We start from the raw sequence: 26166 nt of genomic DNA on the forward strand, positions 1-26166 counted from the left end.
TGTGTGTCGTCTTCACCTGAGCGTAGTCAAAACAGAAAGACACTGGCAGAGACATATCGACGTCGACATCACCGCAAAGAGAAAGACTCGGGTCTTGGATTTCCAGCTTCTGTTTCTGTGGTCAGTCAGTCGGGTCCTTGGTCCTTGAAGTCGGTCGTCCAGACGTGCAACGACCAAGTGAGTCTCGGTAGAGGTAGAGGTAGAAGTAGAGGTAGAGGTAGCCCCGCTCGCCGCCTTCTCTTAACACCGCTCCTGCTCTGCACCGCACCGTACCTTCCAAAAGGGCTCTGTACTGCATTGCACCGCACCGCACCGCACCGCTCTGCACTGCACTGCACTTGCACTGCATAAGCCTGCTTGCGCCTGTGCCTATGCTCACACCCGGTCCTGGCCCCGATCCCGATCTTGATTCTGATCTCGAACCTGGTTCTGATCTCGGTGCTGGCAGTGGTCGAGCGACGACGGCCGACGATACGACGACGACCACGACGACAACCACGACGACGATGCAGTTTGCCTCCCATGGGTCAATGTCGAGAGCCTACACCACGCCTCATCCTCAGTCACACCACGCGAAGATGCACACTTCCGCCTCAAAGCCTCCGTCTCTCGTTCAGTCCCAGGCCCACACCGGTTCTTCATACTCGATCCAGTCTGTTCCCTCGTCGAGGGACTCGGATACAACCCAAGGCACCACCGCCTCCACTCTCTTCCCGCCCCCTCTCCCTACACCCACCTCGACCCCGGGTCCATCTTCCTCCTCCGCTCCCTCTTCGTCTGCTGGAGCGCCCAACAATGGCGCTCCCATCGAACCCACCAAGAATGTCATGAACAAGGTTGCCGACAAGGAGACGTCGTTGTTTCAGATATGCATGACTCTGCGGCAGCGCTTGTCAGCCGTCGAGGGCTTCGATGCCTTCCTACACGATCAAGAGCAGGCCGCCGACGATGATGTCGATATCGTCACTTTACTGTGGCGCACATTCCGTAAAGGACGACCTCTCGTCGCCTTGTACGACACGTTGAGACCTGATCAGCCAATCACCGCCGATGTGTCCAGATACAATCCAGAGAAGCAAGGCAAGGCACTGACTTCCAGTTTCCTGCGCTACTGTATCAACGAACTTCACTTTGCGGTCGAGGACTGTTTCATCATTTACGATCTCTACGGAGATGATACCACTGGCTTTGTCAAGGTGAGTCGACCCGCCGCTTCTTCTTGCTCCTCTCACATGATCATGACCGACATACTGACGCGCTTGTGACAGGTCACCAAGATGGTGTCCAGACTGCTCGACCTCATGGTGGAAAAAGGACTCATCGAGGACAGCCGTCCGGACGAAGCAGGCGCCAGCGCAGCGACCAAGCGAAGTCAGCGCCAGCACATTGTTGCCGAGCTCGTGAACACCGAACGCACATATGTCCAGCACCTCGAACTCCTGCAAGCTTTCAAGCAGCTTTGTGAGAGCAAAGGTGTCATCACCGGAGACGTCAGCCATCGCATCTTCCACAACCTGGACTCTCTATTGAATTTCCAACGTCGATTCCTCATCCGCGTTGAGCAGACAAATTCGCTGGCCGAGGAGGATCAAAACTGGGGCAAAGTGTTCACGACCTTCAGCACGTCCTTTTCCGTGTACGAGCCATATATTGCCAACCAGAAACTTTGTGAAGAGACGGTCATGAAGGAGTTTAACAAGCTGAAAGAGGCTGGTGGCCCAATCGAGATGCGCCAGATGGTAGAATCACCTCCGACACTGTACGGTTTCCTCATGAAGCCATTCCAGCGACTGTCCAAATATCCCTTGCTTCTGAACGAGCTGTTTCGCAAGGGTGACTACGACGAAGAGCGCAAGGAAGACTTGCTACTGGGCAAAGAATGCGCGACGACTATACTTACCCGAACCAACACCGCCATTGAAAATGAAGATAAGCTGGAGGCTGTTGAGGAACTGAAAGGTCGAGTCGAAGACTGGAAGGGCCATCGGGTTGATGGATTCGGCAGTCTTCTATTGTTTGGCACATATACTGTGCTCAAGAGCGATAGCGCTCCTGGCAAGGACCAAGAACGAGAGGTGAGTCCATTGAAATCCAGTTATTGTTCTCGCTTTATTGACATGACGCGCGCGCCAGTATCACATTTACTTTTTCGAATCTATCCTTCTTTGCTGCAAGGACATTGACCGTAACAAGCCCAAGAACAAAATGTCGTCACGTCCGCTTGTCGACAAGAAGGGCAAGCCTAAGATGCAACTCAAGGGTCGCATCTTCATGCAGAATGTCACCGATATCATCAAAGCGTCCAAGTCAGGCACATATACCTGTCAGATCTTCTGGAAAGGTGACCCGGGTATCGAGAACTTCACCATCCGATTCGCCTCTGAAGAGACCATGGGCAAGTGGTACACAAAACTGCTTGAACAGAAGAAACTATGGGATGGCGTCACCTCGCAAGGCGCGCCTACAGCACCAACGGTGGCATCAACAACATCGACGTCAGCGGCGTCGATAGCTCATAGCCACCGACCTTCTGGTACATCTGCCACAGAGTTCACATACATGCGCGATCAGCCGGCCATAGAGAACCCTTATCGTCAGACAGACGATGATGAAGACGACGATGCCGACAGCGTCGCGCACGGCGTCCCTTTCCCAGCTTACAGTTCTGAGTTCCCAGCGAGCCGTAACGGATCAAACACGAGTCTACGCTCACGCTCGACCACTGGGGAGAGCGGCCCTCCAGTAGGAGGGGCAGTCACCTCTCGCATACAGCCACCTCGTTTCCCGTCCGGCAGCATCGGCTCGCAGTCACTCAGCCTCCGGACGCAATCCCCAGGCTACATGCCTTCACCCTCGGAAAAGTTTGCCGAGTCGTACTTCTCTCCCGTCATAGATACGCCAATGTCCTCCCGAACCAGTGCTTCTTCAAACATGTTCCCCTTCCCTCGCCAGCCTATACCCGCAAACACATATTATGAGGAAGGCCATGGTCGCTATACGGCTCCAGTCATGAGTCGAACTGCGTCGCGCGAGAACACTTCCGCAGCGAGCATCGCTCGAGGTACTGGACCACGCCCGTCTTTTCCCGCGGGTGCAGGTATGCATAGCTCGCAACAGGTCCCACTGGCTCGCAACAGGTCCGCCAGTAGTCCCGATATCCATGCTCAGCTGCGTGCGTTGAGCGCACCCCGACCTCCAATGCCTGAAGGTCCCATGCCTTCATTCTCCAGCGTGCAGTATGGTAGCCCAAGAAGCCAGAGCAATTCTCCTAATTTGCCCAGCTCGATGGTAGGACGATCGGGACCACAGTCAGCCAAGCTCGCTCGCAACCCGCAAAGTGGCATGTTGGAGCCAGCCTACGCTTCATACGAACACGCTGCGGCCGCACGTGCAGATCCACGCTTAACGCCGCTTATACAGACCCGGAGCAACACTCCTACGCAATTCCATCGCATCGATACAGCAGTGTCTCCGCCGCCGTCCTCTGCTACTACACTGTCACCATCATCCGACATTGCATCTCCATCACAACTGAAAGTCAAGGTTCACGCCACAGCTGCTGGTCAAGTCTTGACTCTGGTCGTTCCTCTGAATATTTCCTTCCAGTCGTTGAAGGACCGTATCGACGCGAAGCTTCAGCGAAGCACCAACATCAGCCTGACTGATCGCACTAATCATCAAGTCAAGCTCAAGTACCTCGATGAGGACGACTATGTCAGCATACAGAGCGATGAAGATGTTCAGACCGCGTTTGAGACTTGGCGAGAGCAGCGTGGAGAAGGTCTCGGTGGCATGGGTGAGATTGAATTGTTCTGTCAATGATTATGTCGAACTTTTCTTCTTCCCACTTTCAGCATCTCTGAGGAGCTTGGATGTTTCAACCTGGATGTGTGGGGCATACGTGCCTTGGCCTTTGTCTATCAGCACAAATATATGCGCAACGAGAACCGAAAGCACCATCCAAGATTCAGCACCTCACGGCGTCGGTGATATTCAGCAATTGGCGTACGGGAGTCCATCAGGCGTTTGATAGTGGCGAGCACTAACTCGCACTGAGTTGTGGCCAAGTGAGAGCCTGATATTCCATCTGCATGGCAAGGATTTCACCTTACTACAAAGGGACTCAAGATACCCAGCTGCAACACGGTATCTGCATGGCTCCTATATTATGAATGGCTTTATGATTGATGGATGACCTATTTTTGTTTTTGGCATTTTGTTTTCTGACGGGATGACGCCCTCTTCTCCTTTGTTAACTGCTCCTGGCGTCAAGGTCGACTTTCTGTTCTGTGAGGGAGGAAAAGGAAAGCAGGGCATGGCATTTGGTTTCTTTTTCTGCATGGCAAGGTGGAAGAAATGTGGGCTTTTTTCCTTTGCGTTTTCTATCTGATGTTCGCGACCTGTTTCCTATTTATCAGTGCAGTTTAAGGGGTTTCAACATCTTACTAAAAGATTCAGGTGGGAGGGGGAAAAGATATCCATATCGATAGGTTCAAATGCAACCTTTTTCCTTTGTTCCAATTTATATTTCATGTTCGTCTTTCATCTCCTCTGTCTTGTATGATGCTCATGTAATCGATTAACTTTGGGAACATGTATACTCTTCTTCTGACAATACTTCGGTCTCACAATCTACCAACCAAGATATACACATGTGAACATTCACATTCTTGTACGAGACAATATTCGCCGCGATGGCTGCCTACATCTCGAGGGGTTTTCTTTCTTGTACTAGACAAAGACTATAGACAAGTAGGATAAGTGATTATTAACGAACCTCTTTTCCACCATTAAATTTCGTTCAACAATTTCGCATGTTCACGATAAGGACGATGTGCTATTCACCCCAAGAACAACAGTACCGGTACCTAAAAGGTACAGTACCTGACCCGCGTACTTGCACGTACAGTACGTAAAGTATGAACCTTACGCATCATCATATCATCATCAAGCACTCATCTCGCGCCTCCGCGCCTTGTATGAACTGTTCTGTTTCTGTTGTTTTCTGTCCACTATCTATCTATCCAGCGTACCCTTTATCGAGTTCTTGAATAAGATAAAGGCTACTCGGGTGCAGATTGAGAGAGCTCAGTAGAGGCTTAGACAAAGCCTACTGGGAAAGAAGGGGATTATGACGACTGCATCTCCAAGCACGAAAGCCAGGTCGGAGGTGTTGTTCACGCTGCCGATTGAAGTCTTACTCGCGCCAGGCGCAGCGGGAAAGGTAGCGGAGGGAGCGAAGAAAGAAAACAGCAGTAACAGTAACAGTCCAGGCCGCGTGGTCTGCTATAGACCGGCGCACAGAGTCTATGTGCTGGAGTTTAGTGCTGGGCCGGATAATCGGTTGACTACCGTATGTTTCTTTTCTCTTTCCGATGTGTGTTCCTTGCTCTTGTTCTTTGCTTTCCTCGTTCTTTTTCTGTTGTGGATTCTTTCCACGAGGGACGAGTGGATGAGTTCATGGAAAATAGTGTGATGTATGGCATTTAGGTTTTGAGGTGGAAGGAAGGGAGGGGGGCACCCTGTCTTGCCTTTCTTCGTCGTTGCATACCATCACATTGTCCATGTCACACTCACTCCCCACTCACTGACTTATCTCACTCCAATAGCGAGAAGCAAAAGACGAAGATGCCCTCTAGCTGACACGTTGTAAAAAAAAAAACAAGCCATTCTGTCAAGCCCTCCTCACAGCGCTCGACATCATCGAAACAAAATACCAACCAGGCGTGCTCATCACCACGTCCGGAATCCCCAAGTTCTACTCCAACGGCCTAGACCTCGAGCATGCGACCTTCACGCCAGGTTTCTGGAGCCAGACGCTGTATGCGTTGTGGAAGCGGCTGTTGACGTGCGTATCTCCCTCCCCTGCGATCCGGCTTGCAGACACAGACGAGAGACTGAGAAGCCAAAAAGCTGTCCAATGCCGACCATAGCGCTGATGAACGGCCACTGCTTCGCCGGCGCGCTGATGCTAGCAATGTACCACGACTACCGCATCATGAACCCGCACCGCGGCTACGTGTGCCTGAACGAAGTCGAGCTCGGCGTGCCCCTCTCGGCCGCCATGTCGTCTGTCTTCCGCCAGAAGTGCAGTCCGCAGACATACAGGACGTTGCTGCTCGAGGCGAGGAGATATAAAGCGCTCGAGGCGCTCAAGGAGGGGATCATTGATTCGACGGGGGGTTGGACGAGACGCTGGCGTTTGTCGATGAGATGAAGTTGGTGGAGAAGACGGACAAGGGCGTTTTTGGGCTGCTCAAGGCGGAGATGTGGAGGGAGAGTCTGGGGTTTTTGGAGACGTATGGGGAGGAGGATGGGAAGAAGTTTAACAGGGCGCTCGTGCTGGCTAAAGAGGCTAGAGCGAGAGAGGCGAGGGTCAAGCAGTGGGAGGGCAAGGCGGCGGGAAAGAGTAAATTGTAAGAAAAGCTCGTGTGAGCGAGGCAATCCGGATTGTCTGATGCAGTCAAGTAGCCGAGAACACGTACTATTGTTCTTGGATTCGGATGGTGTCACGTTCAGCTGCGGATGTGAAATATCTAGTGGAAGTAGATTTAAGGAAGCGGCGGCATATCCCTGAAATGGCGGATTGTATGCAAGCCTCATACGGCATTGCGAATATCATCATATCGATATACAGCAGTCCCGTTCTGACACACTAGGCAGGTATCCCTACTGAAAAGAGCATGCTTGTCCCGCTTTGCATGTCGTCGCGACAGACACGGGTCTGCCTAGTCAGAAAAGCCGCCCTTTCGAGGCACTACCACAGCCCGATGCGGAGGTTCACCCTTCCTTTCTGTCAAGGGTGTATATCCATCAAATGTCCGTAGCGTGCCAAATGTGGTACGCAACGATCGAACAGCTGCGGATATGTTACGCTGTCGCTGTGAATCGGCGCCACAGTCTGCGCGATCTGGGCCCTGCGTGCGGCATCCCAGTGCGACATTCTCCCGCTTATATGGCGCAGCGATAGTGCACATAATGCCAATAATGGATGTCATGCTGAGTCTGGTGGTGCGTGTCCTCGGCATGTCACAGTCGTGATCTTCGTCTCCTGGATTCGATCTTGGTTCTTTCTCGTCAGGCCCTTCAGTCGTTCTTCCAGCCCCTCTCAGCCTCGACATTGGCCTCGATCACTCTCTCGACAAAGGTCTGCATGTCGACCTGCTTCCTATCCTCTTGCATGTCGCTGTCGTCGGGCTTGCAGCAGGCTTTCTCAGCCTCGTCGTAGACGCTGTGCCAGGTAGCCATGTCGAAGGAGCCCTCGCTTTCCTCCATTATGAGCTCGCCATGCGAGGAGAATGCCAAGGTGTGCGTGGAAGCTGCCTGGGTGAGTTGCTTGGGAGTGGGATCGAGGATGAGAGAGCCGGAAGACAGCGCGGCTATGGTGACGGCGTTGAGGGTGGCGGAGAGCGGGATGGATGCAGAAAGAAGAGAGAGCACAGAGGCCTGGAGAAGAGCCGGGAGGATGGGGGGAGCCTGGCAGTCTGAGGTCAGTCTTGGGCATTGAGCGTGGTAAACAAAGTCTTCTTACAAAAGATGGCGGCAGCAGAGACTCGTCCAGCGGGGTGCTGATGACCTGCAGAGTGACCTGGATCAGGGTGCGTGGATGGTTGTGCGTCAGGATGATGTGGCGCAGAGTTGACAGGACAATAGACTCGAGATGGCGTTCCTTGGGGCCTGGAGCGGAGTATAAGATCAGTTTTTTCTTCTCTTCATCGACGATATAGTCTTGAGTGATAGGCATTCATACTGCCCACGCCAGAAGCAGGTCTCACGTTAACCTCAATGGCAGCTTCCTCGGGGAGCTCATCTCTTCTTTGCACCTCGATTGGGCCATTTACGGCAGCAATGACGGTGTATCCGCCCGAAGAATAAGTCGCCGAGCCATCTGCTCTGTGCAGCTGAGATAGCTGTGCTGTAGGGACCGTCATTGTTGGATTTCGATTTTTTTCTATCATATGTTCTTGACGATTGTCGAATGAACAAATGGACAAATAAATTCGGAAAATGACGTTTCACATGTCTTTCGGCCTGAGGCTGGCGCCAAGACTGGCTGCCTTCCCCACATTCTTCGCCCACTCGAAGTGAGGCGCCTCAGGGCACCTCCGAGGTTGTAAGTATGGATTGTATACTGTACAAAGGTAGTCTGGAATATATATCAAAACATAGCCAGATAACAGCCTTACAAGAATAGTCGGAAGAAGATGGCAGGAAAAGCCTCGAGCAGCACACGCAGACTCCTGAATGAGCTGCAAAGGTACGAGCGAGGACCGAGCGAAGCTCTGCTTCACCTCGCTCCCGTCCACGACGACGATCTCATGCATTGGAACGCGGTGATGAAAGGCGTAGACGGCACCCCTTATCAAGGTCAGATACCAAAAGACAACCCAGATATATAGCTCTCTGTAACTCAGTCGTCGTGTCGTAGGAGGGCTGTGGCAGCTCGATATACAGATCCCCGACGGCTACCCCAATGTCGCTCCCACCATTCGCTTCGTCACACCCATCTGCCACCCGAACGTGCATTTCCGCACGGGCGAGATCTGTCTGGATCTGCTCAAGACCGCTTGGTCGCCTGCCTACACGATATCTTCGACGTTGGACTCGATCCACCAGCTCTTGACGGCGCCCGAACCAGACTCGCCGCTGAATATCGACATTGCCCAGCTGTTGAGACAGGGAGATCGAGTGGGTGCAGACGCTCTGATAAGACATTATACTCAGACCGAGAGATGGCAGTCCAGATGATGTTTCTTCGTTCCTTTTCACTCACACCACCGTTCATGTATACCAACATCTGCGGGAGTCAAAAGTAATCGTGGTGACAAATTTCATGTTCATGTCCATGTTTGATGATATACAGAAGAAGAGGAGGATTTTGTTGTTCTCATGCCATGCTATGCTGCCCCCACAAAAAAGAAATGTCAAGTCCATAGAAGCTGTACAGCCGCAGCCCTCGAAACGCCTGTAGCCCGCCCCCCGAATCACAGTCCCGAGTCGAGCTGTCACCAAATATACAAGCTTACGACTTGTTCCAAGCTTATGACCTGAGTCCGAGCAAGAAGTTGCCGCCACCGTTGCTCTTGCCCTCGCCGTGGCCGCCACCGGGCAGATAGGTGACGTTGGGGTTGTTGGACATCATCTGTGCAATCTCCTTTTGCGTCTCGATTCTTCGGATCTGGATCAGACCGTCACCGCTCTTGGCCACGGCCTTGCTGATGGTGTCTGCCGCCTCGGCCTCTCCCTCGGCGCGGATGACGCTGGCCTGCCTCTCTTGCTCGGCCTTCTCGACGATGAAGCGTGCGCGCTCGGCCTCCTGTTGTGCGATCTGCTTGTCCTCGACGGCTCTGGTGAACTCCTTGCCGAAAGTCATGTGGGTGATGGAGACATCCTCGAGGGCGATGTTGAACTCGGAGGCGCGGAGCAGAAGGTCGGCTCTGATGCGGTTCGAGACAGCCTCACGCTGGGTGATGAGCTCGGCGGCGTCGAACTGGGCGACGATGGCCTTGAGCACCTCGTTTCCGATCGAAGGCAGGACACGCTCATCGTAGTCTTGACCGAGGTTCTGTGGTGGTCAGTCAGCGATGGTCTTGGCATTACATGGAACGGAAAGCGGCGAATTGTACATACCTGGTAGATCTTGGGAAGGTTCTTGACCTCGGGACGGTGCAAGACTCTCAGAGTCAGGCTGACCATCTGCAAATCCTTGGATCCGGTCGTGGTGCTGATGTTTCTCGGTCTGGTGCGCACATCGTAGATGATGCTCTTCTGCAGCCATGGGATGAGGAAGTGGGTTCCCTCGTTGACGACCTGCTCCTTGACACCGCCGAGACGGTCGAAGATGACAGCGCGCGTTCCTCCCTTGACGTCGTAGATGGAGGCGTTTGCGAACGAGAGGGCGAGGGCGGCGGGGACTGCCCACTTGTAGATTGCTCCCAGAGCGTTGGCGGCGGACATTTCTGTGGTCTAGTCTGGTCGAGTCGAGGATTTTGAATTTTGAATTATGCACTTTCCAGATGTCCAAGACGGGAGAGGATATGTGGAGTGGTGATTAGGATAGATACAGAAATGCCGATAGATTACTACGGTCCTCTACAGCGTCACAAAGTGGTGATGCACACTCACAGTAGTACCTCGAGTACCTCGATGCAGCTTAGGAAAGAGACGGAACCTCCCGTGCTCCCAGCCAAATCCGGTCGACCAATCACACACCCGGCTGCTGCTGACCGAAGCCCCGACGACTACGACTTCAATCTCGAAAGTGAAGCCGCAGCGATTGCAACAAAACACGTCCGACAATTCAATTGCGATTCGCCCATCACCACCCGCACATCCTCTCTTCGACTACATCTCCCTCCCTTTCTCCAAGTAACCAAGAGTCTGTCATAATGGGTGGCGGCGGAGAAAAAAGCCTGGCCAGTGAGTCCTCCCGGCTGCCGACTTGTGTCGAGCAGTTCAATTGAATGCTCGCGCCAACCACCGACCGAGCTGCGACTGCGATATGCATGCCTGCACTCCCAGAGACTCAATTGCTGACCGTTTCTGATAGATACATGGGCTGGTGGGGTAACCTTGGTAAAGTCCACTCCTTTCCGACGTCTCCTGCGATGAGATGAATTGCGCATCTTGACACCTTCCTCGCCTCTACAACTCGCCACACCTGCTTTCCTCCTCTTCGACCGCCAATCCTCGATCTAACCTCTTCCTCTTCTCCTCAGGCTCTCCTACTCAGAAAGGTCTCATCACCTACGCTGTCTCCCCAAACCGCCAGCGCCCTCTTGCTGGTAACGCACATGCCGCCGTCTTCAACGTTTTCCGAAGAACCAAGGGTCAAATCCTATACTGGGGTATCCCCATCCTCCTCGGATACGAGATCATGAACTGGGCTACCGAGAGGTGCGTCTTGCCACATCCTTGACAAAAAGCCAGTCGCTGACCGAATGCGCAGAAACGAGTACCTCAACTCCAAGGAGGGCCGCGCTCTCTACGCCGATGAGGAATAAATGGTTGTGTTCAGATCGCTCTCTGCCACACCGGACATGGCCGTTCCTTCTACCAAGCATGCATTGTACAGCAGCAATTTCCCATAGCTTCAATGTAACAACACCCACATGACACTCCTGCCGTCCACCAGATCATGCTCAAATTCAACATCGGAAGGACACATTCACAAGCGAAGGAAAAACACATCTCACAGCATCCAGCAGAGTCTCGCGTCCGAGCGTCCCGTCATCTGCCTTGGACGTGGAGGGTCGTCACTTTGAAACACTGAATCATTAAATCGTCCTCTTTTTTCCGTTTGTAGCCGTGGACTGCATCCCCACACTATTTGCAACCGAATTGCGAGCACAGGAGACAAGTCATCCTACACGACTTCCAACCACTCACGGGTCCCAGTCTCTGATCGTTGCATGATCACTTGCATGCTAGAAATGGATGTATCGTCCGATCCCGCCTCTTCGTGCCCCTTTGTCCCGAATACATGCTCGTGGGCCACACCTTGTTGACAGCCGTTCCGTTACGACTTCCATGTTCCGGTATATGTACGGCAATCGTGATGGCCGAGTGAAAGTGAAAGACATGTGCCTACACATGCATAAAAACCATGTGAGATTGTATATGTGAGCTGATTGGTGCATCATTTCATCTACTGCCAAGTCCCTCTACGCATGGTCTCCTCGGTCTTTGGCCCCGGGTGTGCTTGTTCTCTGTTTCCGCATCTGACACCACTTGTGCTTCTTACTGCTTGTCAACCGCATATTTGAATCGCCGATCGAGGTAGATCTTTCTCAGCAGTGATACTGGAAACGGTCTTGGCTGGTTCGCATGACCTGCATTTATCTGTGCATATAGCAGTAACAATAGAACGCCGTACATGAATCGTAAGCGCACACCCATGATCTAGCGATTGTCAACTTTTCTGCCATCGAGCTCAGCTTCGGACATAATCCCGTCCGAGAGTCCTTCCTGTCTGTGATGCAGAACTCGGTACCGACTATCGACTGCCACGACCAGAACACATCTGCTGTATTCAAAAGCATAAATTGTCTACTGGACACATAGCCTAGGTGATCAGCCAATAGCATCTCCGTACAATGCCAGCAGTAGTGAGGAGCATGAAATTGCTCCACGAAGGACAGCACCTCGCGAGGCAATAGAAGCGAAGTTACTCTTACCTTACCTTGGGCACCAGGAATCGATATACGTTCGAGCCAATGATATCGTAAAGCATATAACGCACTCCCTTGTCATGACGATCGAATACAATAATGGTAAAGTACCCCATATATCGCCTCTTGACTTTTCGATTGGTCATTGCAATATTGAGTGACAGGATGACGGCAGATCACGTGAGTCGAGCAATCGGCCAACCCATAACGAGTCTGTGTCTAATCGTCCAATTGGACCGCTGGCAACAATGAGGCTGAGAAGGACGGAACGCTAACTTTGAACACTGCGAACTAAGAAGCGCTCGCGGGCTGGGGATTGGCAACGCACTCGCTGTATGAGGACAAAAGATAATGACGATATGCAAGGGAGCCAAACGGTTTTGCCGGTAGCCGTCTTCTTCTCTTGTCTCTGTCTCTTCCTATCAACGTCTTGACCTGCGTGAGTTGAGCCACCCCTGCTTTACTTTCTCTGTCCATCATTTTTGCATTCGATCGGCAATCAGTCGCGAAGAAGACTTGCCGCTCGAGCAAGGATAGCCGTGCTCGAAAGTGTCATCCTTGTACAAGACGTCACTGCAATCGACTAGCTCCACGATTGCGACATACCTTATGCATCACACGTCGCTGTCGCCATTTGGTTTAATACATAATCGGGAGACACTCACTTCCAGCGACAACTCGGATCCGGCATAGGCTGAGAGCTTGGAGTCCGAGGGGGAACGCAGGAGAAGTGACAACAAGCAGTCGAGCCAAGCAGTAACTCGTACATAATCCCACGTGCCTCGTGTAAAAGCATAAGAATAGGTATAGTCAAGATCCTGGCCCATAACAGACCGTCATGAACCCATGCAATCCTTTGGGTCCAGGGACACGCAGTACCTTGCGGGTTAGCCTGAGGGGTCGATGAGGCAGTACATCCCGGCGTACTGCACAAGTACCATAGCTGCGAAAACAACGGGTAGAGTACTTTGCGCAACAGACCCTCGTCGCCCACGCGCTGCGGTTCGAACTAGCTCGATCCCGTGTCTAACTTCTTTGAACCGTAAGCCTCTCCCGTGGCTCAGCTCTTTCGTAGAAGGACGGGGGTAGGCGTGTTCGAAGGTACAGTACTGCGATAGTGTTCATGCAAAAAGCTAAGGATTTGACGATGTGGTTAGGAAAACAAGAGGGCAGAGGTGAGTCTATCGAGTGCTCGACTTGGGATCACCCCAGCTTAATTAGTTGCATTATTAGTCTCTCCCTTCGTCGCTCTTGGACCTTTCTTGGCTGTATTCGCCATGTCAGAGAACAAGTGATCGAATTAAAAAAAAACGTACTTGTCTATGTGGTACGAGCGGACGATTGCATAGTTGCATAAAGGTTCCAACGGCCTCCGCTACCCACGACCCAAAAGACCCACTCGACGGCGTGACTTAAGCGTCCCCCACATTTTCCGTCATTCTCAAGTGCTCCGAGATCTGAAAGAAGTTATTTCCCTTGAAAAGTGGATCGAATGTTTCACTCCTCCCTATCTACCAAACGTACGAGTACGAGCAATATCCTGGTGTCGTCGGAGGTGTTTACCTCTCCCGTCGCTGCTGCGATTACAAGTACTCCCACCTCTGCCGCATCTTCCACTCCCTCGCCACCATTCATCCGTCGTCCACACTCTCCCTTTGTTAGTCACAACAGTACAAGCAAAGCCAGCAACATGCATTCGCCACGTCTGTCTCCTGCCATCAGACCGCAATCTCCTCTTTCACCACGCTTCGATGCTGCCTCGAGGTATGACTCGATGCAGCCTTCCTCTCCTCGGGCCTGTGGACTACACCCTCGATCAGCCGCCACTGCCTCGTCTCGTCGACATCGACCCGGCTCATCATTGAACATGAAACTACCTTCTCTGCCTCGCTTCCACCCTGCAAACTATCCATCTCAACATTCGTCTGCCGCCAACACACCCGCATCAGGACCCAACAGCCCTCAGGCTCCCACCTCTCCCATGCAGCAGCAACGTCTATACAGTCAAGCCCAGAAGCAGTTATACATGTTCCAAAGAGAGACCCTGGCTGCCCATGCAGGCCTCATACCCACTCGCGAGAAGCCACTGAGCCCCCGTCTTGAGCCACTTGGCAGTCCCGGTCCCGTGACACCCTTGGAACTAGAGGGCCACGATGGTTATTTATTGGCAGGAGCCAAAGCCGCCGGCCAGCAGAACGATCTCGTCGAGAAGCTCATTCAGCAAGAGGCTCTCCGGAGCGCTGAGTCGGCAAAGGCCCCCCAAGACCCTCCCATCCTCGGCAATTGATATGCCGTTGTCATTCTCATGAACCCACAAAATTATTGTTACCTTGCACAGCGACGGCGTTTCTTATTGCATCACGGTCTTACAGGATGGACGGCGGCTACTACCATGGCATTGTTGCCACAAACGGACAAAAACTTGCAATGATTGATCGACATCCATCATATCTCGGACCTATCTGCCTTGTTCGGCAAATTCCAAAACAAATATGTTCTGGAGTCGTTTACATCTCGACACTCGCTTTATCGTTCTTACATATACCCGATCTCGATCCCACGAGGTCAATGACCAAGGGTCGATTCTCCTTCCTTGAGGAAAGTCGTCGCTCATGGCTATATTTTCTTTGATTTCACTTTTTTTTATTTTGCATCTGTGTTTACCCAAGTCACATTTTCACATTTTGTCATGTAGAAATTTCGCATTAGGGTGGCTGGAAATAGCGACATGGTCGACAAGGACAACCAGACCATAGATGCAAGGGCAGATCACATGCATCGTTGGACAGACAATACCAAAATGAACCGACCGGTCCACCCGGGCTAGAGCAGGGGAAGTCTGCATTTTATCTTCTCGGTTAAGAATATTCAATATATGCATTGCATTGCTGGCAATCTGCCTGAACCGCACCTCATTTCTGTCCAGTGGTCACAACTTCGTCATTCGTCCATCAATTTCTCCGTCTCCATGGGTGGCGACCAGCGCGATTGACTCGTCGGTCTTACCTCCGCTGCACACGAGTCATTCGTTTCAATTCTGATCTGATAACACTAAGGTAGAGTAGCCGTGATTGCATCACTCGTTTTATTTTACTCTTCACGTCATTCTTTTTCGATCAATTAATGGTTACCTAGTCGGTCGGCCGGTTTCCCTTTCTCGCTCACAAGAGAAATCTGCCGATTCAATTGATTGACTAAGTGATTGCCCAATTACTGGGAATCCAGTAAATGCGCCAATCAAACCAACCAGCCAACCAACCAGCCAGCCTATCACCGTATACGAGGTTGATAGCACCAGCACCAAGCCAACGGTTGAAAGAAAGATATCTTTAGAAACCCATCATCTCTCTAGAAAATCCGACAGATAAGAAAAGCATGCACTGACAACGACAAGTCAAGGCCAAATTTGCCGGTCGCATCGCCGCACGAGTTTTCTCTGGTTCAATTTGCCCTGTTTGTTCTTTGTCTACCGATTGCCTTCTGATCGCAAGTGCTGCTTAGTGCTGTGGTGTCGTCGCGATCATCTCTGCGCCTCTTCTGCTTATCTACTCTGCTGTATTGTAATAACGCTATCGCGACCGGACCCACTTTCACAGATGCTACAGCACATATGTGCATATTACCGAGATCGACCACTTTTTTCCACGTTCGCTTAAGGTACGGTACGAGTACAGTACGGAGTCAAAGCGGGTCTGAGCGACAGAAGCACAGGGACGAAGCTCAGTCGTCGTCGATGATGGTGTCCGAACTACTATTGAATCATTCATACGGTGTGTATGCTGTTTACTTGGTCGTGTCGTGTCCTTGTTGTGTCTTATGCCTAAGGTCCGTTTCTCCAGCTATCTGGACTTATGAAAGGAGGTTCCGTTTCTGAACAACCCGGACAACAGAACTGCCCTGCCTTGTCTTGATTGAATCACAAAAAGAGAGAGAAGGCGGGAACAGAGATCTGCGGTTGGGTTTCTTTGATCTGCTGAGAGAGTGATACCTTTTTCCCCTCTTTTTAGGCAATCTCTTCGTCTTACGGGAAAGAAATGGAGAGACGATTACTGCCGTCTCTTGTGCTTAGTTGGTGCTTAGATCTTGTATCACTGTTGAACGGCTGTCTGTTGCCTGCTTGCTACAGTAGCTTGATGTACCGTAGCTGTAGCAGTACACCTAGTGCGCTGTACAAGTATGTTGTAGTACGAGTGGGAGCAACAGAGTAAACAGAGCACCGATTCCACTTTTTTGACGTCGTCTAGCATGCGCGCAATGATAGCAGAGCCACAGAGCATCGCCATATCCAGAGCCAGAGCCAGTGGTGAGTGCGAGCGCGAGCGCAAGTTCAGTACGTGCACCCAAGGCCAAGCTATACAGTGTGCGGCGCGTGTGCTGTGCTGTATACCTAATCTACAGCAGCCCAAAAACTTGTGGGACCCCGAGTCAGTCGTCATCACTTGCTCTGTGTGTTATGCGTATGTGTAGTAGTTGTCACTTGCTTTGATAGACGAATAAATGGATGGGCTGGCTGTGGTGGAACTAGTTGCGAGGTGATGAACCTTGTGGTTCGGTCGCTTGTATGTGACTGCACTGCCATCTTACCGCAGGGTAGGTAGGTCGAGTCGTGGGCCAAGTGTGGGTTATTGTGTGGTTTACGGACTTATTCCCGTTCTTTGGAGGCTTACAGGGGCTGATACTACAGGTGTAGTTGCCAGTTCTTGGGTTTTGTAATTGTTATGATGATCTGTGCAAGCCGCAGGAGTCCTGCTCAATTCTTTACATGTTACTTCAATACATTAGGCATTGTGTAGTCAAAGATCGAGTAAGATTACCATGATATCAAGGTAATAACAAACATACAAATGTGCAACACAAAAAGCCAAGAGCTACAATTAATCAACCTAATGCCACACAGACACGACGACACTCGACACATAAAACACCTTCGAGAACGATAAACGACGCCTTCTCTTTCTCCACTCTTTTCGTTTCTCTTCGGTCCGGGGGGACAATACACCCGAGACAAGACTCGGAAATCCACAGAAACAGAAAAGGCACGCAGAAGCACAGTGATCAAACGCAGTCAAAGAAAGAGAAATGCCACGGGCACATAGAGGCATCATCTCCTGTCTTTCCGAATCAGAAACGCAAAGAAGATGAGGCGAAGACCATCAGCTAGTCTAGTAGTCCACACAGGCACTTCCCCCCGAAAGCCAAAGGTAATGATAGATGTACAAGGCAGAAGCACTAAACCCACGAAAAGCCATCCTGAGGTCAAACACCTCGCGCGGGATTTGCAACTGCTGCTCCTCGCGTTTGGTTTTCGCTGCTGCTTTGTTTCTGTGACCTTCTCGAAGCCCGTCTTGCTCTGTGACCTTCTCGAAGCCCGTCTTGCTCTGTGTCTCGAAGACACGACCTGAGATAAAGCCATATGCTAGTCTGGTCTAGTTCTACTTTACCCCCTTCCGATGGGTTCGGTCCCCGTAGAGGGTCTATCCCCCCTAAAAGGGGTGCGTGCTGCTGATCCAGAAGCCCCCGAGAGGCAGGTCAAACAGTTTCGGTGGATCCGCAACTTGCTGCTTCCTGTGCGGGCCTCGTGTGTCTTATTTTGCGTTTGGGTATTTGAGAGATCTGAACGTTGAGGTTCGGTGAAGAAAATGAGGAAAAGGAGATGTTGATGAGGAGGAAAGAGGTCGGGCACCTACTGAGGACAAAGCAATGCTCGAGAGACACGTTTGTTAGTAGTCACAAGAGCACGACCTGCACTACTGGCAAGGTGATGCATTAAAAATGTATTGTACCGTGAATTAATGACCAGGCGATGGAAAACGAAATAGTTGTACTGCACTTGGTGGTGCATCCAGTACAACGGCGGTGATATTCAATTCTTCTTGATCATCACTATGCACACATACCTAAGACGAGGATGGTGTCGTCCAGCTCACGGCTGTAAGTTCATACATACCATAGTACTCGGTAGAGTATCCCATTACAACCATATCTACCCTCATGTCATTCAAGCCCACCTGAACCTGAGTATAGACCCGAGTAGGCAGAGCTCAACAAGGTTCGGATCCATTCCGATCTTTCACTTTGAAACGTGTTCTTGCTTAGGCGATACGATACACAAGACCCCGAAACAAAGAAAGTGGTGCCGTAGGTTTAGTCTTTTCTCCTAACCCACCCTGCTCTGCACTCCAGCTTTGCGCAAGAAACGACCTCAAATTTGACCAGACACGAAGAAAGTCTACTGTTTTAATCCTAAGCAAATCGTTGAACAAGAAACCTTGCGATGAAACAGACGCCTAAAACCTTCCCCTGAACTTCTTTTCCCTTCTTCCAGTGTTTTTTGTGGCGGGCCTGAAGCACCAAGGAAATCTAAGAATAGACCGACACGATCCAAACATCAGATACGAGAAACATCACCTTATCTTGTGCTTACAGTACCAACAGCAAGGTACCTAATTTTCATAACACGACCAATCCGTTCTGAGAGTACGGTAGAATTTCTCTTTTTCTCGGTCAAACAGGCCTTGTAGAGCGCTAGGAGGTAGCTTACCTTACCTTGTCCGTTCTATGATTTCCTTGCCTTGTTTCGCTCACTGGACGTTCCATTCCTATTCTTTCGTCCTCCAGGAGCGGAAGCTGGTTGCATCCGGGTTCGGGTGTCTACCTTGCCATCTATACTGTCCCTGCCTGCCGTACCAGTACCAGAACCGTGTCGTACGGAGTACCTCAACCCAACGAGTAGGATGGCTTTGATGCTGGTGCTCTGGGCTGTAGATGCGTCGCAAAAGTTGCGACTGAGCAGCCACGTTGATACCGAACGCGTGCGAGAGTGGGCAGAGTAGGAGAAGGCTCGTTGGTGTAGTGCTGAAGTAAGACCATCCGACTGCTGTTGCTTCGCCGAGACACGAAAAAAATGCATACGTAGAGAAGACGATGATAAGGTGCGAGACGAGGCCTTGTCCGTCATTTTGTTTTTGAACTGAAGTCTCTTGCTCCATCGCATAGACATGTAGTAGTCGGACGATGTGCAGATTCTTATTATGTTTGAATCTACCTATAGCATGATGAGCCAACTAGAGGCTCGTATGGAAATACAGTAAGTAATAGGACGACTCATTTTCTCAGAGCGATATCGGGTAGGTTGTATCGTGACACGGCAGATCCGGCAAAGGAGGAAGGAAAAAGGATGCATTCCATCGCATTGCCATGCACCTATGCTACTACTCTCTCTCCTCAATATCTATAGGAAGTGATAGCCATGTAAGCTACTTCCACACTCGAACAACTTCACTCACTCCTCTTACACAATATATTAATGACTGAACCACGTCACGGGTCCTATAGCTCATTATACCGACTATGTCCCTGGCTAGCCTCGCAGGTCTACGTTATTACTAATGATAGTTCTAGAGGCTATCAACTGATAGGATAACGCACAAGTGGTGCACAGACAAGACAAGGTTGCACACAGAGGATGGTGGCAAAGGAACGGAAGGGCAAAGGATACGCAGGGAAGCAAGTAATTTCTTCTCGCTCCTGTATGGCGTCGATTTGTTTAGTTCCTCATCATATCGGGAGAAGATTATATAATTCTTGTGCTGGGGAAGTAAGTGAACCGGAATAGCATTTATAGCATAGACTGAACCTTCTGAAAGGTGTCTCCTTAATTAAAACACAGTCATGAACGACACCTGAGACAAATAGGTACAAATAACGATCATGTTCGCGATTCCCTATCTATCATACCCTGTCTTGTCGTAGCTGTCCATTCATATAGACTTAAAAAGCAGCGCGACAGAAGCGAGCTGTATCAACATACTCGTTCCTTCGAAAAACACAACAACAAAAACAGAAGTACAGTGATCAACGCCGCCAGAAGATAGCATAAATATGCGAGTTCGGGCCGAAATTGGCCAGAGAATGATCAGAAAATACACGCTTCACTTTCTAAAGCCGAATAGCCCTCGGTTTCAGCTCGCCCTCGTTCGTATCGCCTCCTTTGGTAATGCATATACACGCGTCCTGAAAGTTCCATCCCGCGTATCGTTGTCCATTTCCCTGTATACTGAATTCCTCATCATGGTCATGTGTGGTCGTAGTTGCGGGATGAAGGGGCATTCATTCGTCTCGATCATCAGCCTGGTCGTCGTGCTTGGCTCAGGAGAAGTGGGATCGTCGAGGCTTGATCTCAACAACATCTCCCTCGTCACTGCTGTCATCATCATCATCATCGTCGTCGTCGTGTGCCTCTGACAGTCCTTGCCATGGATTATAGGCAGAAGTGGATGGAGGGTCAACTCCGGTCGAGCTTGAGTCAAGAGATATCGACTCGAGCGACAAACTCAAATTCGAGTCCTCGTCGTCTTCGTCCAACGGAATGCGATGTTTGGCCTCGGTTGTACTGGGCCGTCTATGCAAGTGTCCGCTACCGGCAGCCTTTCCACTGCCATCATTCATTTCACCGTCTTGAGTCTCCTGTCCCTCGGTACTCCTCCTAATCCTCCGTTTGCTCGAAGGAGAGTCGTCGTCCTTGTGCTCGTCTTCGTCGTCCGAGGACTGTGGAGAGCGGGATGATGTCGATTCAGACGAAGACGACAATGCATCCTCAAACGCACTGACGACGTCGTCCAGGCGTTCTGACATTCTTCCGCCACCAGGCCCGCCTAGCCTAATTCCACTGACCTGTAGACCGCTGCTGCCTCTTCGCGATCGATCGTTGGTGCTACCCGGCTCAATATCGAAGTCAAGAGGAGCATTCCCTAGGGGCTCCATTGGGAGCTCGGAAGCCGTTTCCATCGCCATATGATCTTCGGCATCCGGGTCGACATCCGACAGCGACTCACTCGGTTGATCCGAGTCTTCTATCTCCTTCCGGCGAGCGGCGAGCCGCATGGCAAGTCTCGTTCGAGCACGCGAGGGAGCTATGCTCAGAGGAGCTGGAGCTACTGCAGAAGGAGAGGTCGATATGATCGAGGCCTGCAAGAATGTTAGATTAGTACTGGTGATCTTGCACGATAAGCATGCGTACCTGTGCCTCTTGTGCGAGTAGGGGATAGTCATGTGGATTGGAAGCAACATCGTGCACTGGGTGTATTGTAGCGAATGGGCAGGCAATGACAGAAAAGACAAATGACATGCAGTCGATGGGGAAAAACAGTCCTGTACACTAGTGGGCTTGCGCATCCGATATTATACACATTCAGAGGACTGGCGCCAGTCGATGCATGTAAAGATAGCGAGTCTTCTATTCCTCTCGTCTCCGGTCCACGTGTTTGTGCCCGGCGCCTTTCCATCTCTTGCTAGGTAATGGCATAGTTGTGTACAGTGGAAACGACATGGATGGAAGTTTGGTGTATTGAAAAGCAAAACCGATTCGAGGAGAGGCTGGGAAGGACACCGGCACATATGCATGACTTATCGGAAGTTGATGTCGACATCGTCAAACGAGAGTTCACCGACCTGCTCATCGTCGCTGACCGTCTTTTCCAATCGCTCGTTCGAAGACGCGTCCACTTCGCCATTGTCGCCGTCGTCCATGTCTTCTTCATCGTCGCCGTTACCAAAGCCGCTGAGCAATCCGGCGTTGCCGCCAGTCACACTGTAGCCGCCGCTTCCATCACCCGACTCTTGAAGTGCCATGCTGTCAGCTGGCACGCCACCGAGGCCAGCATCTGATAAGGCGCTGGAGTTGGAAAAACCGCTCTGATTCATCAGCCCGCCACCCATGCCCATCTGGCGGGCACTCATGGCATTTTCGGGTTTCACCCCTCCTAGCACTGCGTTGTCTCTGTCCCTGGTTTCGGTGAGGATTCCATCAAGATACTGCACCCAGTCTTCGCGGTTTATTCGCTCCATGATCTGCTCTCCTAACAACTCTGGAGGTTGACGGTCATGAAGCTTCAATACCTCTTCTGCGATAAGAGTGAGGTGGCCCATGTATCCAAGGCGCATGCCCTTCTCCTGTTGGGACTTGTCTGATGCAGCCTGTCCGTCTAGAATTCTTTGTGTGATGTCAGCTTGGGACCTCAGCTCAGTGCTGCTGGATTGGCAGAAAAGGTCTATTGCGAGTGTCCTGTTGTGGCCACGCTCAAAACTGCCATTAAAGACTTGCTGCACGACGTCGTACACAACGTTGTGCAGAAAGTTGTTCCATGGGAAGCGGAAGAAGAAGTCCTACGAATCACCGGTAAGATAAAAGCCATATTTAGGATTCGATCGAGAATAATTTTCCAACATGGAAGGACAACTTACAAGGATAGTAGGCACAACTTGGTGCTCAACGAACTTTATCTTGAGCAAGTCTCCGACCACAGGTGTACCATCCGTGTCGGCCTCCCACAGATGATTATCGTCTGAGGCACTCGTGTGCTGCTGATTGCTAGGCTGCAGCGTGGCAGTACTTTGACTTGGAGAATCCGCTTCTTCCTCCGTTGCCGAAGAGGTCGGTTCTGTTTCCTTTTGCTTGGTGGGACTACCCTTGCTGGCGAACAGGGGTGCAGGTTTGTCCTCCGGGTGAGACAACATGTCGACATCTTCGCCCGGGGTCCTGGCGACTTTCGATTGACCTGAAGGCTCACTGAGCTCAGACTCTGATTCTTGAATCTGCTGTTGGAGCTGCTGGGTCAACAACGAAACGCGACGCTTACCCTCTACAGAAGGCTCTTCTGATTCATCGAGATTCAACTCGCTGACTTGCTGCTGAAGTGCAGTTGGTGTTGCAGGACTGCTTTGCTCTTCATCTGGTTGGGACTGATGCTCAGGAGTCTGCGGTCGCGCAGTCCCTGACTCTGAGGAGCTGTTGGGTGTGCTAGACGGATCATCAGATTTTGCAAGAGGAGGTATGCTTGCCTCTTCGAACTTTTCGCTCAAGTCGTCAAAGGTAGGCTCATCGGGGAGTGCCTCGGCATCCGGTACTGCGACCTTTTCGAAGCCGTCTTCGTCAGAAGCGTTCTGCACCTCTAGTCTCTTAATCTCTTCGGGAGAACCACTCAGATCGTCATGCGGTCGCTCAGCGTGGTGGAATCCGTGACTGTCAACGCTGCTAGCAAAAGGCTCCTGCTCTATATCGGGCGTTTGTTGGGAACCAAGTCTTCCCGCCGCCTTCAGTTTCTCTCTCTGCATATCACGTTGTCTGATGTCGGCATCTGCGCCACGCTCGTTCAAGAGACCCATGTTGCTGCAATGCAGCAGTTCTGCCATCAGCTCACAGGTCTTGAAACGGTCGAAACCGAGTGGCTCGATGCTCTCGCCGAAGGCCGCCTTGAGATCTGGCTTTTTGGATGAGGGACTGCGGACCAGTCGCATGAAGTCTGGAACATGGCGGGCAAATTCGCGCAATAGAGTTCCAAGGTAAATAGGATCGGAAGTCTTTGGCTCCTGGCCGACTTGGTTATCTATATCGTAGTCCGAGTTGTTCTTGCGAATCACTTCAATAACGATGCCGACGCCGACCGTAAGGGGGTTTCCACCCTTGAGCATGTCTCGGATCAGGATTCCGATACAAGGCTCGGATACTAGCTGCCTGGTGAGTTCGTTGGGGCCGATGACGGTTTGGTCTTGAGTCGTCGCGTTGGCTGAGATGGTAATGATGGCTTTCAAAAAGTCGCCAGCAGCGGTCTGGGTGGCAAGTGTATGCTCGGGGCCCAGATAAGCGAGTAGATGTGGGATCAAGTCTTGAGCCTGCAGCCAGTCGACGATGCCCTGTCCGCCTTCGCACTTCTCGAGAGTGACAATCTTGAGAAGAAGATCCATGATCATTGGACACTCTACGTGTTGCAACATGTTCGGGATAATGTTGTGGAGAGACTTGAAAAAGACCATCATTTCCTCGGTCTTCTTGTCAAACAGGGCCTCGTTGACCTTCGTAAAGTAGCCGGCTTGGAGCGCGTCAAGTGGAGCGGGACGTTTCATGTAATCCCAGAACTCTCGGAGGTGATCTTGATCTTCAACAATGGCTTCAGTGATGGACCAGACCTCTGAAGAAAGGACCTCGCATGCGACATAGGCATACTTCTTGCGCTGAGCTTCGTTTCTGTCTTCTTCTTCGTCGTCCGTCAGGGATGACTTATTGACGGACTTGGACCGTGATCGTGACTTGTTCCTGCCGAAGAATCTGATGCCTGTGCTCTTCTCCTCTGAGTCATCAAGCGAATTGGAAGTCACGGAGCCCTCCAGAGGCTTGTCGGCGACAACATATCGCAGCAGGTTGTGCAGCACTGGTTCTTCTCTCAGGAACTCGACTAATTTGGAGTTCTGCTGCTTCAACTCCTGGATGAGATCGCTCTCGTCTAGCAGTTCTTCGAGGGTGACATCGGGCTTGTCGAGTATATTATCAATGGAAGATATGTTGGCATAGCCGCCAAAACGCCAAAACATGATTGCGGATTCTATGTGATTCCAGACTCCTGATCAAGAAAGTGCCGTCTGTGGATGCAATATGGGTGAGTTTTGTGGGCGAATGGAGAAGTTATTGTCATGCCAAAGATGGAAATATCGGGGATCAGTGAGACTGAAAGGGAAGGAGCGCAACGCTGATTCTGCTCAAATCCTAAGGGGTTGGTCAGTAAAGGCCAGCCAGGGGGATTGACACGATAGCGTCGCAGGTGCTGTGAGCGAGAGAGCAAAGTATGGCGATGCGCCAGGGGTGGCGATGGAACAAACGGGGCAGCAGCAGTGGTGGCGACGGCAGCAGCAGTGGCAACGGCAGTAACAGCAGTAGTATATAGCTTACATTTCATTAATGGTCGTATGCGAGATGGATGGAACGTAAGGCCGAAGTTGATGTATATACGGTTGTAACGACAAAGCGGCTGATGTCCTACCAGTGGGACAAATGGTCCGTCTGCCCTTTTTGGCCGAATTAAGCCTTCGCAGCAGGAGTGATGAGGAGGATGACCGGAGGATGGAATTAGTGGACACAGGCAGGTCGGATGGCCAAGATGACAAGCGCACAGCTGGTCGCAACGCGATGGCTGAGGTAAAGATCTAGAGTCGACGACTGCTGCTGTGACGCTTCAGTGTGGGGGAAATGTGTATATTGAGGCGACGCACTACCGAGCTATCAGGCAGCGAAAGGGCACGCAAAGTCAGGTATTTAATGAATTGGTGTCACGGACGAGATCAGCGGGTGTATCAATCACGAATCACGAATGTCGAATACTGTTTTCACGAACAAATGGGTCTGTGCACATGTGCTCGACTGGACTGCTGTGCAGTGCTGCCTGCTGGCAGTGTTTGCTTGTCTTTATTGTGTATATCTACTGTGGCCGCGCAGTTGCAAGCACACGATGTGAGGCGAGAAAAGCAGGGCTTACAACTGACTTAGGTTTGGGCGGAGAGATGCCTGGCTACCTTACCATGATAGTCCAGTATCTTCCAGTATCTTACCTGTTTTACTGCAATATTTTACGGGGCAGGCACTCGAGTTCGGAAGAGTGGTTGCCTTCTCAGTTGTTGCCCTCTGTGATACAAGACAGTTGAGGTACCACACAGGCGGTCCCCATTTCTCGATACGGACGCTTCCGAGACATGATTCGAGAGAATCATTCGTGCCCTAAGTACTTTTCAGGGGACCTTACATTTATTGCGCAGCCCGGAGCTGGACAATGTATCCCTCGAGCAATAGTAGACAAGACCCGAGTCAGGAGCAGGGCATGGACTCTCGAGAGAGCCCAGTAACACAGTGAGGTAAGGTACTTAATTCACTATATTACAGTATCTGCAATGCGGCGGGATCCACCCTTTGAGGTTGTCCTGGCCTCGGCTCGCTGATCTAGCCCTATCATTTTAATGATCGGTACTGTGAGGTAATCAAACAGGTACTCACAAACGATAGATATAATATCCTCTTTACAGTGTGTTCTTTTATTGTATGTAGAAGCATCACTCGATTGTGCCGTCCCATACTGTACCTTGCAGCATATAAGCTTCTGCGATCTGACTGACCACGCGCGCACCGCACGTACCTTCTGTGCAAGGCAAGGCAGCCAGATACGCTATACCTTCC

The 26166-nt window shown here is 51.3% G+C and overlaps 8 protein-coding genes across 11 annotated transcripts; 5 read left to right on the forward strand and 3 right to left on the reverse strand.

Annotated features, from left to right (window-relative positions):
* Nucleotides 1–371: 371 nt before the first annotated feature.
* On the forward strand, nucleotides 372–3822 carry AAFC00_004780 (uncharacterized protein; the record flags this gene model as incomplete). Of its 2 annotated transcripts, none has more annotated exons than XM_069344469.1 (3): nucleotides 372–1196; nucleotides 1269–2075; nucleotides 2134–3822. In XM_069344469.1, the coding sequence occupies 3 exons, from the start codon at nucleotides 372–374 to the stop codon at nucleotides 3820–3822; spliced, it is 3321 nt and encodes a 1106-aa protein (XP_069196895.1). The 2 variants fall into 2 exon arrangements, with proteins under 2 accessions (XP_069196895.1, XP_069196896.1); XM_069344468.1 differs by having other exon boundaries at nucleotides 828–1196.
* A 1309-nt stretch (nucleotides 3823–5131) lies between these two features.
* On the forward strand, nucleotides 5132–6217 carry AAFC00_004781 (uncharacterized protein; the record flags this gene model as incomplete). Its single annotated transcript, XM_069348195.1, has 3 exons — nucleotides 5132–5353; nucleotides 5667–5848; nucleotides 5914–6217. 3 exons carry the CDS (start codon nucleotides 5132–5134, stop codon nucleotides 6215–6217), a joined length of 708 nt encoding a protein of 235 aa, XP_069196897.1.
* Nucleotides 6218–7086: 869 nt separating this feature from the next.
* AAFC00_004782 (uncharacterized protein) lies at nucleotides 7087–7931 on the reverse strand (the record flags this gene model as incomplete). Its single annotated transcript, XM_069344470.1, has 3 exons — nucleotides 7087–7476; nucleotides 7532–7677; nucleotides 7751–7931. The coding sequence occupies 3 exons, from the start codon at nucleotides 7929–7931 to the stop codon at nucleotides 7087–7089; spliced, it is 717 nt and encodes a 238-aa protein (XP_069196898.1).
* A 273-nt stretch (nucleotides 7932–8204) lies between these two features.
* On the forward strand, nucleotides 8205–8748 carry AAFC00_004783 (uncharacterized protein; the record flags this gene model as incomplete). Its single annotated transcript, XM_069344471.1, has 2 exons — nucleotides 8205–8367; nucleotides 8429–8748. The coding sequence occupies 2 exons, from the start codon at nucleotides 8205–8207 to the stop codon at nucleotides 8746–8748; spliced, it is 483 nt and encodes a 160-aa protein (XP_069196899.1).
* Nucleotides 8749–9040: 292 nt separating this feature from the next.
* Nucleotides 9041–9957, reverse strand: AAFC00_004784 (uncharacterized protein; the record flags this gene model as incomplete). The annotated part of the gene is made up of 2 exons (XM_069344472.1): nucleotides 9041–9565; nucleotides 9631–9957. The coding sequence occupies 2 exons, from the start codon at nucleotides 9955–9957 to the stop codon at nucleotides 9041–9043; spliced, it is 852 nt and encodes a 283-aa protein (XP_069196900.1).
* A 431-nt stretch (nucleotides 9958–10388) lies between these two features.
* AAFC00_004785 (uncharacterized protein) lies at nucleotides 10389–11003 on the forward strand (the record flags this gene model as incomplete). The annotated part of the gene is made up of 3 exons (XM_069348196.1): nucleotides 10389–10419; nucleotides 10719–10896; nucleotides 10949–11003. 3 exons carry the CDS (start codon nucleotides 10389–10391, stop codon nucleotides 11001–11003), a joined length of 264 nt encoding a protein of 87 aa, XP_069196901.1.
* Nucleotides 11004–13860: 2857 nt separating this feature from the next.
* On the forward strand, nucleotides 13861–14457 carry AAFC00_004786 (uncharacterized protein; the record flags this gene model as incomplete). The annotated part of the gene is made up of 1 exon (XM_069344473.1): nucleotides 13861–14457. One exon carries the CDS (start codon nucleotides 13861–13863, stop codon nucleotides 14455–14457), a length of 597 nt encoding a protein of 198 aa, XP_069196902.1.
* A 5861-nt stretch (nucleotides 14458–20318) lies between these two features.
* On the reverse strand, nucleotides 20319–24536 carry AAFC00_004787 (uncharacterized protein; the record flags this gene model as incomplete). Of its 3 annotated transcripts, XM_069344476.1 has the most annotated exons (4): nucleotides 20319–21137; nucleotides 21621–22334; nucleotides 22413–22726; nucleotides 22808–24536. In XM_069344476.1, the coding sequence occupies 4 exons, from the start codon at nucleotides 24534–24536 to the stop codon at nucleotides 20319–20321; spliced, it is 3576 nt and encodes a 1191-aa protein (XP_069196903.1). The 3 variants fall into 3 exon arrangements, with proteins under 3 accessions (XP_069196903.1, XP_069196904.1, XP_069196905.1); XM_069344477.1 differs by lacking the exon at nucleotides 20319–21137 and having other exon boundaries at nucleotides 21576–22334; XM_069344478.1 differs by lacking the exon at nucleotides 20319–21137 and having other exon boundaries at nucleotides 21576–22334; nucleotides 22413–24536.
* Between the last annotated feature and the right edge of the window lie 1630 nt (nucleotides 24537–26166).

The sequence above is a fragment of the Neodothiora populina genome, assembly GCF_041146345.1.
Source record: "Neodothiora populina strain CPC 39397 chromosome Unknown canker_contig_3, whole genome shotgun sequence".
Lineage (NCBI taxonomy): Eukaryota > Fungi > Ascomycota > Dothideomycetes > Dothideales > Dothioraceae > Neodothiora > Neodothiora populina.